The following is a 13,187-nucleotide window of genomic DNA, read 5'->3' on the forward strand; positions in this document are numbered from 1 at the left end:
AAATCTCAGTTTGAACTTGAGCATGTGAAATATGATCGCTGGGAAGTGAAAGGACAGACAGCATTTGGACATCATTTTAAAGATGGTTTTTGTAATATTTTCTGTTGAGCTACTTAACTTTTTCTCATCCATCCTTTAACTGGTCATGAAATCAAACAGCCTGCAGAGGGAATAACCCTATCAGAAGCTGGATAACATCATCACATGCCTGCATTGTTGTAGAGAATACATAAACCTGGTTTATGAGTTTCTGAAAGAGTAAACCTCACCGATAAATGAAGTCAAACTCCTTCTATACACCTTAGTGAACAGCGCAAGTTAATGCGTCTCACGTGTGCCTATTTGTGTTTACGCAGACTCGTTTAACGAGTTGCTGTTGCAAGACGGGTTAAGTGTTGTGGGCCCCAAAGCAGAGGGGACTTCAGACGGACGTGGGAGCCCGGTGGAGACTCTGGTGACTTCAAAGTTTCCAGAGAAATGCCACTCGTTCCAGGTTAGAGGCTTTAAGTGTTTCCAAACACGCTCCAGCTGCACACGCAGCCTGCTACCTGCACACAGGATGTGCTGAGGAGGAAATGATGAATTAAGACGTGTGTTAATTTTTTTTTATAAACTGAGAAGTGATCTGCAGTGAAATGCAAGACAACAATTAAGGAACACCTGTGGCTGCAATTTAAATATGAATGGCCCAACCGGAAATGTCTTTACCTGTTCAAGTTTGTTTTTTTGTTTTTTTTAAGGGAGGAATATTTGTATTGATTTATTATTTTAATGTAGTTAAACATTATTTTAATACAGTAATGTGTAACAAGCATTTCTTAAAGCAATAACCATCTTCCAAGCCTCATTTCTTTTATTTGATTCCACTTCCCCTGAAATGACAATAACAGGCCTGGATTACTTCCAAAATTACGAACCCAACCAGAGAGAAAATGATTGACTTTATCGTGTAATCTATGCTACTCATACATTACCTGCGTTCCTGCTTGAATCATCGTGTCACCTTGAATTTTAATTACACAGTTCCAGTGAAGGAAGTTCTTTACGCACTAAAATTTAAAGCATGACTAACCAGATTACACCACAAGTGTACTCTATGAAGCATGCGGTTCCAAAAGTGAGGTCTGCGGTCCTCCTGCAGTCCTGACGAGCGACTTCATCGTGATTTCTCTTCCTACTGTCATAGAAGAATGATTGTAACAACAACAACAACAACAACAACAACAACAACAACAACAACAACAACAACAACAACAACAACAACAACACCTCAGGCTGGGATCCATGCTCTGATGTGTGTGTCTTGGGAAACACTTGCGCGGAGGAATCCTTTTCAGCACTGTGAGAGTAGCCAGTGGGCGCTGACCTTTTCTTCTGAGCAGTCTGCTATTACACCGACCATAGCGCTCATTTGAATAGATGGAAATGGCGTGCGATCGACTGAGAAAAAAGCTAATTTTTCAGGCTGAATGGCTCAGTGTCCCTGGGCTAGGGCGGACCGGGTATAGAGGAGGAGGAGGCGGCGCTGCAGTTCTCGGTGCGGGTTCAACTCTTTCAATAGTTTCCCTAAAGTGGAGCTCTTTGATCCGGCCGCTGCTGGCGCCTAAAAACAACATAACTTGTCTGCCCATTAAGGAGACTGACAAATCGTGACAGATTGTTTATGCTTGGCAATTAGCGACGCAGACGCTTTCATGAGAACTGAATACACCGCAAAAAAGTCTATCTATTTTCATGCACTTGGCTGGCTATGAGCCCATTTGAACTCTAACAATCTTACTCTTTTGGGAAAAAAAAGAAATCAAACTTCAATGAGACAGGTTTCCAGTTTTTGAAAGATTCAGTGACATATTTTCTATAAGCGAAGATAATCATTTTTTAAAAAGCTTTCTTTGTGGATGCAGATAATGAGAAGGTGCACCGGGTAGTCAGGTAAATCAATGACAGTCCTGGGTTAAATCTCTCCCTGGCTCCACGCTGCCTCCTCCTCCTCCTCCTCCTCCTGCCCCTGCCCCGGCTCCACATCATTTTAGACTTTAATGGATGTAGTCAAAGGAGGAAAAAAAAATCCTAGTGATCCCTCCCCTCGAGGCCGATAATTACCCCTAAATGACTGCGAAGGCCGGTGTGTTTCAATCTGATTAGAGCCCCGCAGCCATCAATAAACAGCGCGCTGCAAGAGGTTTATCACACAGAGAGCCACTAAACTCTTGTGCAATATCCAAGACTCACAAATAAGTGTCTGAGTGAAGCCTGTCAAAATGTTTGGGTCAGAACAGTGAGTTATCATACATGGGAAGTAATGGGCTAATAGAAAAAAAAATGGACTCATAGCCGCAGATATAATATGTCAGTGACTTAATGGATACAATTGGATAATTATACTTTCGGGTAAAACATCAGTTTGTTGTATTTAGTCTTGATGAAACCATGGCCCATTAAGAGTTTGTTGTGTTTATGTTTATCTGAAGTTGTTAAAAAAAGTAACTATTGTTAACTTTCCCACTGAGATTTTGGGGCCAGCCCATCTCGCCTCTGATTGGCCGCCTCTCTCTCCACGCCTGCCTTATTATAGCCCAGCGCTCCAATTTGGTCACATAAACATGAGGATACCGTCACCTTAGGGCGCACCGCTGCTACTTTCGAGCTCCTCTTTCCACGATTAATCCACTACAGTCATCTCACGAGTGTCAGTCGGACCTGTATGGCCCCATCGATCGCCATGTCAGCTTTGACCGCTGCTTTGAAAACCGAAGATCTCCCCTCCCGCTCGGTCCTCGTCAGCAGAGGGGAGAAGCAGACGAGCCTGAGCCCAGCGGAGGAGAATGGGAAGCCCAAAGTGGCTATTCTGCCCTTCAGTGTGGAGGCACTGATGGCTGATAGGAAACCGAGCAGAGAGGTGCATTCCCCGGATTCTCCGTCGGTAGCCGGGACGTCCCAAGTGCTTGGAAAGGGCGTACGGATGGGCTCTTTCGGTAGTCTGGATACTTCCGTTCCTGCTATGCCCATGAGCTCTTCGTTTTCAGTAGGTGAGCTTATGAACATGCCAGAAGACGTGTTGATTAAACCTGAGAGCCCGGACAGTCAAGAGAGGACTTCATGGATACAAAGCCCTCGATTTTCTCCCACACCTCCACGTAAGTGCGCTGTCTATTTAGTCTAGATTGTAGAAAAAGTATCTAAAAATGTGCATTTGTGTGTTCTTAGTCTTTAACATGTTTGGACTCGTGTGGAATATGATCTTGCTCGTAGTCAATAGTTTTACATGAGAAGCAAGTGTATTTGTGTTGCGTGGATTTGGTATTGTGCATTGCGCAATCCGTGGTTTTTAAATGAAAACATTTTGTCTTTTTGTAGGACGGTTGAGTCCTCCTGCTTGCCCACTGCGAAAACATAAGACGAACAGAAAACCCCGGACCCCCTTCACGACGTCCCAGTTACTGGCCTTGGAGAGAAAGTTCCGTCAGAAACAGTACCTTTCCATCGCCGAGCGCGCAGAGTTCTCCAGTTCCCTCAACTTGACGGAGACCCAGGTGAAAATCTGGTTTCAAAACAGGAGAGCCAAAGCCAAGCGACTGCAGGAGGCAGAGCTTGAAAAACTGAAAATGGCAGCTAAGCCTATGCTGCCTCCAGCTTTCGGGATTTCCTTTCCTCTGGGTGCTCACGTCCCCGCATCCTACGCCGGCTCGCACCCGTTCCAGAGGCACTCGCTGCCGGTTTCCCCAATGGGACTGTACGCCGCTCACGTCGGATACAGTATGTACCACCTGGCTTGATAGGGAAGGAGGACGAAGGGGACGTCCAGTGGGACACAAGGGGGGGGGGGGGTTCAGACTACTCTCTGTGGACCCCCCGAACGCGAAGGGGTTCCGCGGACAGGTGAGGTGACGTTGTTCTAAATAAAGAGGCATCCCGGCGGTGAGCTCAGTGTCACAGCTTGTCAGGAGGGGGGCAGTACCTCCAAACAGACCCTCCTTCTGAGGAACCAGAAGTTTACCCACTTCTCTTGACCTCGCCAGTAAGTTCACACACACTGCAAAAATAATCCAACTTTATTGGTCATTTAATCTTTAGTCTTAAATCTGTTTTTGTCAGTGGACCGAATCTGCCAAAGCAATGAAACCAATTTATATAGCCAATCAAGAACAGATTGATACATCTTATTTCAGAGCAATAAGATGAGACTAAATGACTCAAAGATGGACATTTTTGTGGCGCATAGGTGGAAAACTACTTAGTACTTGTAGGGCTAGGATACATCACGGGTGGACAGTCAAGTATGGACAGCAGGTCGTGCGTCAAAAGCCCACTCCTATGCCCTGATGCTTGCAGCCAGGTGAAAGGGTCATACAGAAAGAGACAATTGCGCAGCTTGACATTTTGCGCCAACAAACTAATGTTGGGCTTCCATCGCATCTGTGGGCTGCGCTCACACTGCAAAAAAAACATACTTTCTTTCTTTTTCTTTTTCTTTTTTTTTTTAAAAAGAAATCTGCATTCATAATAATACGTAACTACAGGGGTTACCGAATCCAGTGTCAATGAATGCTCTTTGTGAATTTGGAGAACCACAGCATTTGTTTTTTCTTTATTTCTTTTTTTTATAACAGCACTGTCTGTTGATGGATGATTCCCTTCGGAAGGGATATGTGTACTGTAAAATAATGTATATTTGAAGAATATCCTCATTTATATTATGAATATATTTGTGACATAACTTAACAATAAATTGTTTATTCTTTTTCATTAAGCACTTGTTCGTTTTGACTGACACTTGCACAAATCTGACTTATTGGAATTATTGCTGTACTACACAGCGCTCAAGTTGGAGAAATTGTGCTATCCAAGAATGTTTTCTTATGTTTAATGCAAACTTTTAAGGCAAAAAAAATCATCTTACAATTCTTTATCTATTTTTAAGGATGCAGTTTAGGCCTGCTGTTGGTAACGGGCAAATTTGTGAGCAAAAGGGAGTCATTATATAAAGCTTGTTAAAAAAGAAGAAGATGAAAATAAGAATATTGATCAGCTTGACGACAGCATGTTTTAAATATGCTTTTAAGAGTGTCACTGAGCTCTTTATGTGACTCACATCTTAACATTATTGACACATATGTCCACATTTCCTCAATGTATCGCCAGTGAGTTTCCGCCTCGCAGTGCTGAAGTGCACTCTGAATTTCAACTTGTCACATGTTATTTGGTGGAATGTATTTCTACAGCTGTTGCCCATTGCTTTGAAGCGACTAACCTAGATTTTGTTGGCGCCAGAAGAGTTTAGGGGGTGGGGATGGGAGGGGGGGGGGGGGGGGGGGGGGGGGGGGGGGACATATCGACAACCAGTTGCGCTGACTTAAAAACACACCGATAAATATTGGTGATTCGTTCTCGCGGGGCTAAATTGCCTGTGAACAACCCAGTGGTGTCATTATGGAGTGTTTAGGGTGTAAAATGAGCCAGGTGACACCCCATAATGGAGAAGACAGGGCGTTGCAACCTCCCATATAAACATATCACATTCCAGCAGCGCATAAACAACATGAACAAAATATTTAAAACACTGATGAGTCATTTTTCTGCCATCAGCAGGAGTTAAATGACAAATCAGGGATCAGATAGACAGGAAATTACAGGCCACTCCACAGCGGCAGTTTTTAAAGGCTTTCTCTTGACTTTCCTGCCATTCAGTCAGGGTTTAAATTGGAGAAAAATAATTGCTGTAATGAGCAAAGGCAATCTGCCGCAGACGGAGGCCGGCTCCAGCGAGGCTGTAGCTCCAGGCAAGGCGGAACTTTTATCATTCCTAAAATGTCAACGGGGGACTGGGACGGGCAACACTTCTCCTCTCTGCGCTGACAGGCTGCTGTCCTGAACCACTGCTGTCAGCAAGTTACACAGGACAGGCGCACAAACTGTTCAACACAAAGTTTGTTTTTCTCACACTAAAAATGTTCTAATGTATAGTCGCCTTTTCAGTTCATTTCAATTCATAATGTACTTCAAGAGTTACTTTTATACGCAGTCGGTTTAGTAGCCTACAGATTGATGATGTTTTTTTGCTGTATTTTCAGCATCTTCCTCAGACAGTCTCTACTCTGTTTCATCCACGGGGCATGAATTAATACATAAGCCGCGACAATAAGTTTCAATCACATGGATGAATGCTCCCTCTGAAGAGAAGAGAAACTTGACACAAAAGAGCCAAAGGGGATCCGTCCTTTCTTTAAACTCTTTCTTTCTTTTGTTCCCGGCTCCCAAACAAAACTCACTTGTTTATATCATCCAAAAGATCACAGGAGGCTTTTAGTCTCCACAGAAAAACCCACTGATCCCCAAGAAAGGTGAATGGGTTATTAGAAGTCGCCTAAACAGCGCAGATAAATGAGTATCGATTGATCAGGATGTTCAATAGAGCTTTGGACATTTATTAAAAAATGTCAAGGATACGCTTGGCCTTAGATAGGCTGAATCATTTAGGTTACTTCCTATATTTGTTGTAAAGCAAACAAAACAAATGTTGTCAGCACAACAACGTGATTACGTGTTTTAATGCTTCATCAATTTCAGAAAATATTGTATTATATAGTGTATTATAAAATAGTATTGCTGAAAAAACAGAACTTAACTTTTGCTACCAGCCAGTTCAGCGCAGCATCAGTGTCGATAATAAATGTTAAAGGCTTCTGTGAGTTTTTGGGTGTTAACACTGAAATGTTTCTGTATATTGTATTTGTACTACAGCACCTTTAGGTTAACGTAAATTACAAATTTATTTCCTTCACAGGTGTTTTTTTTTCTGTTAAAACTGCTGCTTCCCTTATAATGATCTCAGCGGAGACAGTCTGTCGAGATTATTTTAACCAAGATACGAATACATGGGAAAAACCTGTATTATTATTACTATTATTATTATTATTTATTTACCAGAACTAAAATTACTGGACGCATGGCTTTATTCAGAAATGTATCATTATTTACACATAAGCTCTGTTACGCATATTTGACCGTAACTGTGTCCACGCACGTTACATTTGATTTAAAATGATGTTCTGATATATTTACCTGGATGTTAAGAGTCGCACGTTCATCAGGTGGAACTGTTACATTATTCAAAATACAAAATTAGTCCAAAAGTGATTTACTTATTTTACAAAAGAATACTACAGTAGGCAAACACAATACACGTCTATTATAGCAACTTGAAATTCGGGGGAAATGACCGTATACACCAATTTTAGGCCATATTCTAAAACATGCAGAAAGCAAAAGTTACTGTTTGTTTATTTCAGATACCATACCACCACCTTCTGTTCAGAGCAGGAGTGACATCACACAACAGGCGCTTTCGTTTCGAGAGACAAAAGGGTTTAACTTTGACCTTTCTAGAGTCACCCTATAAAACTAATTTGAAAAGATTCAAGCCTATTGATACGACCATTTTACATGAATCAGCAGGGTTAGGCCTTTTACACATACACAGGCTATTGTGCAAAGTGGAGGGCGATAATAACTTTAAAAAAAAAAAATTGTGGCAAAAAAAGAGACCTCTAAATCTTTGGACTTTGGACTTGGATGTTGCTGTGAGTTCACTTACATAATTAATTTAATTTCTTAACATTTAGGGCCTACGGTTTCTTGTTTAATGGCAGATTCAAAGAAAAGCTGTTCGTATTTTATCTGTTTTTCACAAAATGTTAACTCTCAGCCCAAACAGAGACAACCGGGGCTAAAATAAAGGCGATCTGACGCAGGGAAAATGCATTTTTACAATCAAAATAACACATTTCCTCCAGCTATAGTTCGACTGTATCAGTTTGGCCTCGCCAGCATTCTGCATCATGAAACTCCAAGCGTGTACATTACAGTGGGAGTTCTCTTTCAGAGCCACTACAGTAAATACTATTAATAATGCAGCCATTGTGTTATAAATCAATGTTCAGCCGCCAGAAAAGATTTCCCATCATCACCAATTTCTTGCGGCTGACTATACTGAACATATCTATAAAAAAAACAGTGCTGCAGAAAACCAGATGTTCTCATATAGGGGAATGTCAGAACTATTACAACAATGACATCTTTTTAAAAGGAAATTCTATAAACTTACAATAAAGTCAGCTTTGCAACTATCCTGCAGTAAAGGTCAGTTTTATCAAAAGGATGTCAGTACATCAATCAGATAGACTGTGTTGGCTATCATGCCTTTACATCCATTTAATAATACGGATTTTATTACGCACTTTTTAATTACTCAAATCTTTTTTATCAGCTCGAGTAAATGATGATAAAACTGATGCCTGTAGGTGAAACTGCTTCATTAATGAGGATTTAAGGCAATTTGAGGCAATTTGTGATTCAAAGCCTGCAGTGTCCACTAGAGGGCAATGGTACAGTAGAAGATTTTTTCTGTTTGACCTGATTTCATGACTTTGGCAGTTACACTTGAAGGTTGAAGTTATTAACCACAGAGATAACATGACACTCTTCACCTGTGAATTTATTTAATTATTGCAACAATAAATAACTGACTTTAACTTGACGAACAGTCCTTATTCACCTTCCTCTGTTGCTAGAAATCCTCCAGTGACCCTCCATTGAATAATTACTCCAACATGTAAATAATGGAACAATTGTGCATTTATAAGGTACATTTACTGTTGACAAGAGGGGTAACTTTGGTCTAATATGTGAGAGTTTTGACTCTCAGTGTGGGTTGAACTCTATAACACAAGCCTCTATCCACAGCCAAATTTACTGAGCAGCATAATTACAAGTGGTGTGGAAACCGTGCCAATCATCTATTGGAAATTAAGGGAAAAAAACATTTTCTTATGTCGACTAATGAGGCAACATTTCTTTTAAGATGCAATAAAAGTGCTAAATGTGATGGAAAATTGCCTGAAAACCCCATAAACAACACTGAATCACAAACATGCATCACCGATCCTTTAATGTAAATAGGTTTCTGATCTGTCCTTTACAAGGTAATTTATTTCAACAAAGCAGAGAATGATTACTGTCACCCCTCGGCTAAGTTGTTGTTTTTAATGGTGCAGCGTTTAGCATTTTTGGTGCAGTGTCACAGAACATAAAACTGTTAAATTACCTGGCCGCCTGCAGTTTAAATGTTCTGTTCTCGTTTTGCCTTAATGATACAATATAACCTGGATTCTGCAGCCCTGTAATGACGATCAATAAGCACAGCAATTAAGCTTTATAACCACACTGTGGGCTGATTTCTTAACAAGCCACATGCTGCTGACTAACATTTTTTCAGGGTTAGTTAATTAGCTGTGAGGGGTTCAGACCTTGATTGTAGTTCAGAAGTGCAAGAACTTGATTCTTGGCACTAAAAGAAAAACATGCCTATTGCAACACGAGCCAAACTAAACGTAAACTGCAAGCTATAAAATGATTCGTCTGTGTTGTAAGATTAAAAACATATTCTGTATAAGAGTGAAGTAGCTGGGACTTTTATGACTTATTAAGTACAATTTATTGTAACTAGTTGTTTGTGTCTCTTACCAACATGTTTAGGCCTCTTTCAAAGACACTGAACATTCCTCCGTTCATAGCACCAACAGGAAATACTTTAGATCTTTTCAACACCATGGCTGGAGGACAGGTGGGTATTACTCTGTTCTGACAGATTTCACACATGCCGAGTCTTCAACCCTGTTATCAAGTTAAATCTTGAAACAAATAAGCTGATTATTTCCTTAAACTATGAGGATCAACAGGATATAAGATGACAGCAATGGTCACATGCTTGAATGAAGGCCTATTACAGCCTGAGAACAATGTTGCAATCATGGAAATAAGAGGAAAAGGTTGAATTCTGTACTACAACGCATCAGTTATGTATGGATAGATGGATAGATTTATGCCTACCAGCAGCACCTTGTTGCAGAATAAATTGCTGTCAAACTCCCTCTGCAGCTAAACCTTCAACATGCAGTGTAGCAGATAGGAAACAGATAACACCTGTATGGAGACTGCCTGTCCAACAGCCTTTAGAGGCGCCTACTGCTCCTGAGACTGGAATAAGACAGTTCCTTCGTGAATGTACTATAGCAACCCTCAAGATGACTAAATGCATTTCAATTGAACTCATACACAACAGCACAACAGGCCTCATCCTTTGTCTAGGCAGACATTTTGACTTGTCATAGTAGTGTAGGACAAACACTAGTGTTACTAATAACATTAATGATGGCTACATTCTGTCCAAGTGTCCCACTAAGTCATGACAGTGTGACAGTGAGCCAGTATGCATCATAACAGAACTTATAGTAAAACTTCATTAAGTAATAATGCAGACTGCAGGCCTAACACATGAAATAGTAGATATGGTTCAGGAGATATATATGCCATCAGTGCAGTAACTGCAATCTCAGGGCCAATGTAAAACATCTCATTTCCCCACTGAATGTATTTTGTTGATGCATAACATCAATTGGCAGCACCAAGTAAAAACAGGATAACAGAAAATCCCAGCAAAACAAAAAAAAGACAGTCAGGGCCTGTATCCCTAAGTGATAAATGCTTCAGCAAATATGCAAGGTGGGAGTTTAGGGGGTAAATACTTGTTTGCTTAACATAACCAATCATGCGAGGAAGATTATCATTATCATGTGGTAATGCTACAGTGAATGGATCCCACTTTAAGAACTTTTCTTGGTGTCAAAAAACATTTTATTAAGAACTTACTGGAAAACACAAACATGGACAATGTGTCATTCCCATGATCATCTCTTTCATTTAACATATTGCTGGTAAGAGCACACATGACAATCGTTTAGGCTTCATTGGTCCATGAGTAAAGCCCGCTGAATGTTCACTGAAATCATAAGTAGTCATTACTGAAAATGAGGAACGTGTAAACCGAGGCTGACTCAACTCTGGCTAGCTGTAGTCAAGCGTAGCATGTTTAAAGTCAACATGGCACATAAATCACAGCAAATCTTACCGAGGAACCACTTTTCTACATGCAGATACTAAACCATGCCAACAGGTGGCAGCAGAGGCCATAAATTAAATCAGGGAGGCAGATTTTTCCCTAATAGCTGATTGCTCCTAATTCAAAACACTGAATGTAAGATAATGGCAACAGCATCATTATTTATTGCTCTTGGGAGGCTTATGTTTAATTTTGTTTTGGCCTGTTGAATGTAACAGAGTGTGCTTTGTGTTAAGTCACACTGCTCTCTCACAGTTTATTAATCAGTTTATTCTGGTTTACTGAGTGAAAATGCTTTTTTACTTGAATTGAAACAATGGTTGCTCAAATTACAGCTGTATTTTTGTCTTTCAATGACAAACATAATAATAAATGCACAAGATCACGCAATCAACAGCACAGTGAAAATAACATCACTCAAAGTACCCTGCTCAAAGCGAAAATATACTATATTTCTGTATTGTTTAAGTTTATTTCTAAAAGTAACAAGTTGTGTTGAATTGAAACCACTTTAGCTGTACTTAATATACTGAAAGTTGCACTTAAGGCACGCTTAAATATATTGAAATGGATATTTTTCCTGTATTTTTTTGGGGTACTTTCACAAACAAAATTCTACACTCGTGTTAACATAAACAGAATCAGAATGCATCAGAAGTATAATTTTGCATAGGCTAAAAAAGTATACTGACATTGAATTTATAATTTCATTTATATAATTCATATTAACAATATAGACTGAAAACAAAACAAATTTACTTAAAATATACTGTCATCATTTTCTTGCATTCAAAATACAATTAAACTGTGTTGGAAATATGAGAAAAAGTATACTATGCTGTATTTTCTAAAAGCAGTTTACTATGCTTTCATGCACTGAAAAAAGGCACTTTGCATTCAATTGTTAACAGGTTGAACAGGTTAAAATAAGTGTACTACTAGTTGTATCTATGTTATACCTTAATATATTGAAATTACATGTGTTGGAGATTTTGAGGTACTTTAGACTACAAATGGCACACTATCCTTTAAATACACTTTATTCTACTCCATAATTAAAAATGCATTAGTCCACATTATTCACCCTGACAAAAATGGTACATTTGCCACAACTAAAAACTTTCAGATCTTCTGAAGCATATGAATAAGTTAAATGAAAAACGGTGAAAATGCTTTTCTGTAACAAACTGTTTTAACATTTTTTTTAAATACATAAACACACAAACCGAAAACAGTTCTTTCAATGCTGTGTTGTTTTTGCTTTCTTGTTGGAAAAGTCCTCATTGTTGCATTTTCTCCATATGGGCAGCTCCTGTCTCAGATTTACTTGCTGCAGTTAACACTGCCATAATAGTTCCCACACATTGTTTACAAGAATTTTCAAAACTTTTCCATACTATGTCAACAAAAACTGAAAATGTATAATCTTCATAAAATTTGAATTTAATACAGAGCTGGTGTATTTGATTAAAAGATTATTCATTCCAGTTTTGGAGAGTATATTTTGCATCCACTCTGAGATGTTCTAGACACTTTATGTCCCCTAGGAACTCCAAGCCTACATACCAGGTTTTCACCTGCCCCCCATTCCCAAATCTGGATGTGCAGGACCATCTGTTTGAGTTGGAGAGCTTTGTTGAGGCTTTCCTCCAACATCATTATATAACCAGCCTGTCTGGACACCTCTCTGACAACAAACGATTTGAAGTGGGGCACAAATCCAAATGTGGTGGACTTTGTTTCCCCACAACTAAATTTGGTGGCTATTCCACTATCTGAAACAGGGCTCTGAAAACGTCACCTGTGTTAGTACATGAGCTGTAAGAATGATGTGAGTCCGTCGTTTTCAGTGCCCGCATCACTTCAGCTGACAGCAGATCATTGGGTGCAATGGACTGGTTGAGCATCAGTTGAAGTTGTCTCACAGCTATACCAATGCTTGTTCTGCTGGCTTCAGCAGGCATGAAATATGTGCTGACGCTGGCAGTCTGTTGGGGGGCTTTTTAGTTTCTCTTAAAGCTTTTTCACTTTAGCATGGCTGACAGTGCCGCTTCCCTCATGTTGCCAATGTCAAACGTTCTAGTGCAGAGCCTGCATCCAGTGCTGCTGGGGACTCCCTCTTTCTTGAGCCAAGTTTTTATTTATGTTTGACAGCCATACAGTATTAAACACACTTTCCAGGCATTTTTGTGGATAAGCGCATGCTAACGTTACTCACTCAGACAACTAG

General features: G+C 40.0%; 1 protein-coding gene across 1 annotated transcript; it reads left to right on the plus strand.

The window, feature by feature from the left end:
* Positions 1–2,704: 2,704 nt before the first annotated feature.
* Positions 2,705–3,776, plus strand: msx1a (muscle segment homeobox 1a). The gene is made up of 2 exons (XM_062416201.1): positions 2,705–3,137; positions 3,358–3,776. The coding sequence occupies exons 1-2, from the start codon at positions 2,705–2,707 to the stop codon at positions 3,774–3,776; spliced, it is 852 nt and encodes a 283-aa protein (XP_062272185.1).
* Positions 3,777–13,187: the final 9,411 nt, after the last annotated feature.

The sequence above is a fragment of the Scomber scombrus genome, chromosome 3, assembly GCF_963691925.1.
Source record: "Scomber scombrus chromosome 3, fScoSco1.1, whole genome shotgun sequence".
Lineage (NCBI taxonomy): Eukaryota > Metazoa > Chordata > Actinopteri > Scombriformes > Scombridae > Scomber > Scomber scombrus.

Coding starts and splice junctions, on each gene's coding strand:
- msx1a (XM_062416201.1), top strand. CDS start 2,705: ATGGCCCCATCGATCGCCATGTCAGCTTTGACCGCTGCTTTGAAAACC. Junction 3,138..3,357: donor ATTTTCTCCCACACCTCCAC/GTAAGTGCGCTG, acceptor GTCTTTTTGTAG/GACGGTTGAGTCCTCCTGCT.